Raw genomic sequence first — 8,538 nt, forward strand, 5'->3', positions numbered from 1 at the left:
AAGAACATCCCAATCATCATTGGGGGAAAGTAAAGAGAAGTCCTCGGGAAAATCGAGGGCTTCGTCAAAGAACTCCCCCGTGGAATACATCCGATCAAAAGAAAATTCTTGAGAAGTGGGAAGGGTATCCGCGACATCACCAGCAGGGACGGAAACATCCCCGATGACAACTTCATCAGCCACCACAGCTTTGTTCCTTCCTTCATCACCAGCGTGACCAGCGAAGACCTCTTCTTCGACATTGATAGGGGAGGTACCAGTACGTTCCTACCCATATGTAATCTCGTCCTCAGCAAACTCTTCGTTCACTGGACTAGTAACTTCTTCTTGGGCTTCAACCTCGCCCATCACCGTAGTAGAAGACTGCTTCGGCCTAATCTTTTTCTTCTTCAATACCTGAAACCAACACCACAAAAAGAATTATTTTTCCCGACTGATGGAAGTTCTAAAAAAGAAGCGCAGCTAGAATCTGCGTACCTGAGCAGCTGAGATATTCTTCGGTGGGAGTATAGCACCGGAACCATCCTCCTCGTCTCCCTCTACGACGTCCAGGGCATAAGGAAAATTCATGCCCGCAAAGTTCAGACGCCAGGGGCAGAAATCTCCATAGCGAACAGGAGGAGATTCGCGCGGCTTACTATTCTCGGTAGGCCGCCAACCGCGGGGACCAGGAATCCAACCGTAAGCCCACGGACCAACTATCTCGATAACGGTGGCGTGCCACTCGTAGTCATGATCGCGCTTGATCCTCTCTCGCGCGGGGAAGAGTTTCCGACGACTGGACGCCTCCGTGCCAGGAACATACTTCAGCTTGGCATCACTGACCTCATTTAACAGACGAATCTCGCCTCGAGGAGCAGGGAGATTCCGAAGGCTGACACTCCACGGCTTGCGATTCCTACTATTGACGTAATCACCGAAGGAGTTATTGAAATTCTCAGGAGTATACCATTCCTTCTCCATGGGATTGGGGACGTAACAAGTCATCGACGTTTCCCCCTTACTCCGCAGATAGCATTCCTTCAGGGCGCGGAGATAATTCCCCGATAGTTGGGATACGGAACGGCTGTGAGTATTGGTGGAAGAACCCTCACGACTAGCGAGCACGTCGTAGTAGAAGGAATCACCTGATTTGTACAACGGCAGCATGAGACCAGCTTCGAATGCCCCAACCGTCGTTAACAAATGAAATTCATCGAACTCATACTTGGAGATAAGCTCATACGTAATATCATCCTCAGGGGCATAGAAACGAACCCCGAAGGCTTGAAGCTCATGCTTTTCCTTGAATATTTCAAGATCCATATGCTTGAAGGTTACTTTTTTCCTGCTAACAGAGACACTGCGTATCAAGGGAGCAGCCTCATCCTCTTCGGCGGGGCCGGATGAACTAACGAACGCTTCCGAAGCTTTTCTCTTCACGGGGGGATTCTTTGAAGATTCAACCCTAAGAGATACGCCCTTCGTATTCTTCCCTTTAAAAGTTGGAGAAGACCGTAGATGATGCTCGGGCACTAACGAACGTAGAGGAGGAATGTCAAAAGCAACAGCGCGGGGCAGATCCTGCGTACTCCTAGTATCATCACCAGGACGAGCCATTGAGCGATCAAAGACTCTTCGAGAACCAGACGGAATTATCGGAGGAATCTCTTCCCTAGAGGACGAGGCTTTCGCTCCAGAAGAAACTCGACTCCGACGAACATCATCTTGAGACTCTCGACGCGGAGGAGATCTCGATAACCCAGAATCAGGAGTCTGATAAGTAGGCCGCGGACGGTCAGACATGGCTGCGGAAAGAATAAAATCAAGAACAAGTTACACACAATCAAAAAACATTACCAAAAATCAAAAAACACATCCATAGCAATACAACCACGATAACGTAGCAACCCTAAAATTAGTATACATGCTCAAAATTTCACCCTCGAAGTAATGGCTTCCTTAATTTAAGATGAAGAACAGGGGCAAACTAGTATGCAAGCATCAGAAGAAGTTCTTCATCACAAACAAGGAACAACAGTAGCAGAAAATTCACAAATCAACACAGCATAAAACGATGGAAATAAAGAAAAAAAAAACTTACCGGCAAAAACAGCAGTAGAAGAAACAAACAGGAGAAGCAGGCGTGGTTAATGCTAAGGTGGAGAGAATTTAAGATCACAGGTGCAATGAAGACTGACAGAAAATTTAAGATCACAGGTGCAATGAAGACTGACAGAGAATTTAAGGTCACAGGTTCAATGAAGACAGACAGAAAATTTAAAGGAAGAATGAAAACTGAGAGAGTGTTTAGGAAGAATGAAATTAAATCTTCTTTCTATCCTTAAAATACCCGAAAGAAAGAGAAGAAAATTAAGGGAGGAATGAGAAACGTGCCCGTTACATAAGCAGTTAATGCACGAATAAAAGACGTGCCCAAGTATCTAGGAGAAGTTATTAGGAGTGAGAAGAATATGCGACGATAGTTTTTCTTCAAGGCACCCATTAGTCATTCAAGCCCGAAGAAAAGGGGCAAATTGTGTACACATATATCTCACTATCAGACACGTGTATATAAAAAGGTACGTGGAAAGCATGCAGGCCAAAACATCAAAACATGATGCGTCATGAAACACCGAATAAACCCCGAGGAGTTACTTTATCTCATCCCCAAAAGAGGAGCTAAGATCAACGGTGGAGAGAAAGTTAGCTGACACGGACTGACAGGGGCAGAAGACACTTGTCTGACACGAGCAGACCCCTCAACTACCCACATTAAACACTCTGAGCAGTGTACGTGTCGACCAACCTGTGGAACGAGCGAGGATGCCTCTGCGGGATCAGGGGGCAAACGCAGACCTCCGCGTGATGGACGCAAGGACACAAGAAGATAAGGTTCCAACGGTCTTCAGAGATGGGTCCCACGTTCTAACCTTATAAATACCCAATCTCCACCAAGAGGAAAGGGGATCAAAAAATATCAGGAAGGGAAGGAGAGAGAGAGAGAAATAGTAAGGGTAAGTTAATCCCTTAGAGGAGAGAAACATGTAAACCCCAAAAGTCATTCAACTATTCGTGTAACTGTGAAGAACATAGTAAAACAACAAACCCCGTGGATGTAGGCCTTAGTGCTGAACCACGTAAACCTTGGTCTTATTTACATTTCAGCACTTTACATTCATTTAGCTCCGTGCATGTTTGCTTATATGTTTTGTTTTCCTTAATACTTATATCCCATGCACAAACGCCACGCATGGAGTTGTTGGATGAGGCCATGATAAACCCGAAGGTTTTGAGCCAATGAACCAACACCAGGGTACCATCATCATAATCTCTTTAGATGATAAAGATTGATTGTGAGCGTTCGGGCCCCCGCGTGGTTTGTGTGCTCACAATTGATGCAGACCATTAGACGGAATCACGGAAATGCTTAACTTACCGATCACTTTTGCCGAATAATATCCCACGTCGTAGACTAAGTTTATCCAGACATGGTGCCTTTGATAGAGTGTCCCCTGTTGTTTTGGTATTCATTATGGATCAGAATTACCTAAATTTCTATCGATATTCACCGAATCCACTTTCCAATCTCATCGACGGTTCATAAAACTTGACCCATGGTACAAATGTGGACCAACCCCTCCACCACTGGGATCTATAGGCCTGGGTATTTAAGACTTGTGGGGCCGTCGAATTAACTTTGGACTCCCAGATTTTATTGGTCCCCATCTCGACTAAAAACCGCTCGGGCACATTGGTAGGCCCCTCCCTGCCAGGGAAAATAGGGGGTCCCACTATTTGTGGATATCTAGGCACGGTGAGTGAAGGTACACATGAAAAGTTTACGGCTAGATATTTCTGTCCCTATATATTTACGAGTATAGCATCTACTTCCCACATACCCGGATTATTTCCATCTTTTTTTATTATATTATATAAAGACTCGAGACTCTCTTCTCATTCATCCCCAAATTTCATTCTCATCTTAATTGCCATCGTATCTGATTTTACACAGAAAAACGGAGTGTCAAAATGATTTCCCAGAGTGAAGTAGTTTCAGAAAAACAAGAAATGTATCCAACGAGAGAAATTCATGTGAACAACCAAAACCGTAATGGTACAATCCAAAGAATTAGCAAGATAAAGAAGTGGAGGGAATGGCCTGAATCAATCTTTCATAGGACATCTCGCAACAGAGAATCTGCGGTTTACCGTCCAAAAAATACCACATTGCACAAGATCTTTACATGCAACTTCTGCATCAGGAAGTTCTACAACGCACAAGCATTGGGCGGTCATCAAAATGCTCACAAAAAAAGAAAGAGGAGCCCCCACAATGTATCATTCACATAGGTTCAAAACTTCAACGGTGATGAGTGCACCCGACGTTGATAATGAACAAAGAATAATTGCTGCCAGTACTCACCCAATGGTCTTCCGAAACCCTAACATATTAGAAGGTATCACCGTTGGCCGTTTTTACGATGAGGAAGCCTGGAACAGTGCGATTATACAGACGGCAAAGCATGAATCAACAACAAATAGCGATCCAATATGGCCTAGAACATTACGAGTTGATTTACACCAATCCAACCAAGTAGTTTCGTCAAGTCGTCAATCAGCATCAACGGATGTTAGCTCACTGAATTTGAATCTTAGTCTTGGACCATACGCCCACTCTTGATCTAAGAGCGTCAACCTCTTCTTCTTTAGTTTATTTTTCTACGTTCCAAGACCGTTCATGTGCAATACTCTGGTCAAACACTAGTATATCATGCGTTTAATGAAATTTATTCCCGTTGTCGATCATAATCGGTTACTATGGCTCTTGTCATGTTGGAATTTCTAATTTTCTTATTTCGGTTTATGAAAAAATAAATCCCGACCAGTTTTGAACTCCGGTCACTGCCATCATCACTCAATGGCTTCAGTACTGCAATGATATCTGCAGTTTTCCATTTATCGGATGTTTGGGAACTTCAGGCTAAACTTCTTGTTGCTAACTAATCCTGCTGCGGTTATAGCAAATCAGTTTTTGAATAAACTTTAGAATGAATGATACAGCATACATCCTCTTTTAACTTAGTGGCGAATTTCGTAACCAATCTACCAACTGAACTAAAAGTTTTTGATGTTTTGACACAAACTGAACTAAAAGTTTGACCACATTGGTGGCCCTTAACTTTATTTGACTTGCGGGTCGACGACACAGTAGAAGAGAGGATTGTACAGAATTTCTAGTAGGATTAGAAGAATTAAGTAAAGAAAAATAGTAATTACATTAACAAAGTACTCTAGTTGGCACGGAAATTGCAAGGTTCAGGTGAACTCTCTTCCCAGCTACAGCTGCCCATGCAAGAACATGAGAACTAGCTTCAACTCCCAGATCTTTGTCGGTAACAATACTATTCTTATCCTTAAAAAATTCGTCGGTTTATTTCTTTCCACAATGTCCAAAAACCGGCAGCAGGGATCAACACCCAAATGATATTCCCAGAATTTGAGAATAAAGGATGAAACCAAGACCTTGATAAACTAAAATGCTAAACGTGAGACGCTAAAGAGAGAAAAAAAAGTCATACAAATGCGGGACTGAGGGGAAAAGGGCGAGAAAACGACGTGGCGCCTGTAACTGCACCTTGCGCAATCGTGTAATTTAATAGCAGGTGATCTTGATATTTGGAATCGTCACCACACATAATACAAAAAGTTATAATTGTCCAATGACTAACAATGGTTCCAGGGGTTTTTACTATCAAAAAATTATAGACATACAACATCCTACACAATAATAAAACAACATTTAGGTGAAGAAGTTGTTTTACTAGCATTTTCGGTCTAAAATGTCTTATGTAGAGAACTACTCTTATACTACTGGTCCCATTTCATCTTAAATTTAAATTAAAGTTTCTCATTTATGTGGACACCGAGGAGGTGATGAATTTTGTTGATTTGGTTAAAGTCAAACCCTTGTGGTACGGGAAACAGCTAGGTTTTTTTTTATTGCTAGGTCAAAATAGTTTATTAAGCAAAAAGACGTAATTACAAAAATTACAAGCAGAAGGCACAAGGCCCCCCGCCCCCTACCCCATAAACCAAAGAGGTAAAAATAAATAACTAATCTAAAGATAAAAATCTCTAGAAATCAATAGAGAAAAAAAAAAGAAAAAAAGAAGACAAAATGCCTAATTTTTCTTCACTTTCAATAACGCAACTGTATTGTAGCAAACATTTTCTCCCATAGAATGAGATTTAGTGTTTCCATCACCTTTAGCTTTCTTCTTTGGAGTCCTCATTCTTTTTGATTGATCTATAGTTTCCTTAACATACTCCTTTCGAAAAGATAAATCCTTCAAGTACTTTTGTTGAGTATAGAATTTTGTAATAGTACAAAAAATCTCATGTTCTTCTTTTGTTAACTTTATAGAACTTACCTCGGGTTGTGCTTCCAAGCCCAATTTTTGGTCCGAGCAATCAGAGTCCGTGAGTCTTTCAAATTCTTTTTCACAAACAAAATCCAATTTAAATTGGTTTTCCGTGTCTTCCTTGGACTCATGTAAACACGCCTCATCTGGTAGCACACTGAATTTATTTGGTGATAAAATCACTCCAGAGCTATCTAGCTTTCTTGAATACGCCTGAGCAGCTCTCTCCATTCGCGCCCTTTGCAGCTTTGCAAGATCTTCTTCCATTTTTTGTGCTAATTCCAAAGTAGCTCGCTCCTCAACACTTATTTCTTCACCTTGATCAACCTTGGCCTTGCACTCTGAAATCACTTTAGCTAGCTCCAAGGCAATGCGATCTTCCTCACTTAAACCAACTAACTCACTCTCAGAGTGTTGTAATTCATCTGCTAGTATGGTAGAGGACGTATTTTCTACAGTAGTAAACTGAGAATCCACACCCCCCATTAGCAATATTCTGTTTATGTCTCACATTACCAGAATCTGTAATAGGCTCAACTTCTTTATTAGAAGAATCAGCACTACCTGCCTCCATTGTTGCTTTGGAGGACCTTTAGCCTGTTGTGTAGTATGCTTCTTTTTCCTGCAATCAACATCCATATGACCAATGATATTACACTTTGAACAGAACTTAGGATGTTTTGGAATGTCAATATTCTGCCAGAAATCTCTACCACCCGCTGTAACATGAATAGCATCAGTGTTATCATGTTTAGAAAAATCAATATCTATAAGAACAACAACAAAGTGTCCATATTCATGGTTTAGAGATTTTGAATCCACTACAATTGGGTTTCCAAGTGATTTACCCATAGCCAACAACGACTTTTCAACCCACAACTCCAATGGCAATCCAGGAAACCTTACCCAAACTGTTGCACGGGGAGTTGGTTATTTGTCAGCGTCAAAACCTGGGTACCATTCAATGAGGCTAAGATGATGATCATCGACCATCCAACCATCTTCAGAGAAAGCCTCATCTTTATCTTCTTGGGACAAAAGTTTGATAATAAAAAAACCACGGTTCAATGGAACAAACTGAACACGTCCTTGCCCTAGTTTCCATTGCTGTTCTAGGGAGATTTTAATGGAGTTAAAATCGGAACCCTTAAACTCTATATGACCAATAAGGCTATACTTCCAAATCTCACAGCCTTCAATGAATAAATCTTGAGGTATTTCAACAGCCGGCTTGCCCTCTTTTGTTGTAGGATTTGGAAGAGAATTCAAATCCACTGTAGTTTTTACATGCCGCTTATTCCCCACAACACGTTCAACAAAAGTTAGGTTTTTTCCCCTTAACTTTATCAGCATATGAAACTGTTTTATTAACAGTGTTGATTTGAAACGGATCATGGTTTTCCTCCATTGTTGATCATCCAAAGAAGATCATAACAAAGGAAAAACGAATGATTGAAGTAAAAAGAGAAAAAAAGCTAGTGTTTTTCCTAAACCCTAAAAATTGCCAGAGTAACTTTAAGAGAGAGAATTTTTTTTTGAAACCTGATAGTACTTCTAAAAAAAAGTAACAAAAAGGCAACCAACTTTAGGGAAACGGCTAGGGTTAATGAAGTAGTTGAAGGTAATGAATTTTGTAGATCTAGGATTATCTATGTGGACATTGTGGAGCGAAAATGCTATTATACTCCTTCTTTTTCACTATTCCCTTAGATGTGGGTTCTTGTGGCGGTTCTGGTAATATCTGTGGGACCCGTAATTTTCTCGGTAGAAACAACGATATTTAGCAGAATAACAGACCAACAATGATTAACCCACCGTGAAAAAGAACCGTGGAATGAACCGTGTGAAAGGGGTGGTGGGACCCACTTCAGGACACCCCTGTCCATCCCCTCTCGGTGCATTCCATGGTTCTTCTTCACGGTGTGTGTGTAGCAAAGCTGTTAGCAGACCACCAAAAACCGAAAATAAAAACAACAATGCTAAACCGCCAAAAACCACACAAACACAGACCAAGGCCCCACCGTCGAAGATTTCAAAAACAAAAATCTTGGCAGACCGCCTATACACGATGGTTTTTAGGAAAAAAACAAGTACATCATAATCATAATCAAGAAACATATACAATGAAAGGCGC

General features: G+C 41.4%; 1 protein-coding gene across 1 annotated transcript; it reads right to left on the reverse strand.

Moving 5' to 3' along the window:
- Positions 1-6,164: 6,164 nt before the first annotated feature.
- On the reverse strand, positions 6,165-7,799 carry LOC113360580. Its single transcript, XM_026604077.1, has 3 exons — positions 7,403-7,799; positions 6,969-7,315; positions 6,165-6,869 (listed from the first exon to the last, which is right to left on the reverse strand). Exons 1-3 carry the CDS (start codon positions 7,797-7,799, stop codon positions 6,165-6,167), a joined length of 1,449 nt encoding a protein of 482 aa, XP_026459862.1.
- Between the last annotated feature and the right edge of the window lie 739 nt (positions 7,800-8,538).

This window comes from Papaver somniferum, chromosome 3 (assembly GCF_003573695.1).
Source record: "Papaver somniferum cultivar HN1 chromosome 3, ASM357369v1, whole genome shotgun sequence".
NCBI classification, from domain to species: Eukaryota; Viridiplantae; Streptophyta; class Magnoliopsida; order Ranunculales; family Papaveraceae; genus Papaver; species Papaver somniferum.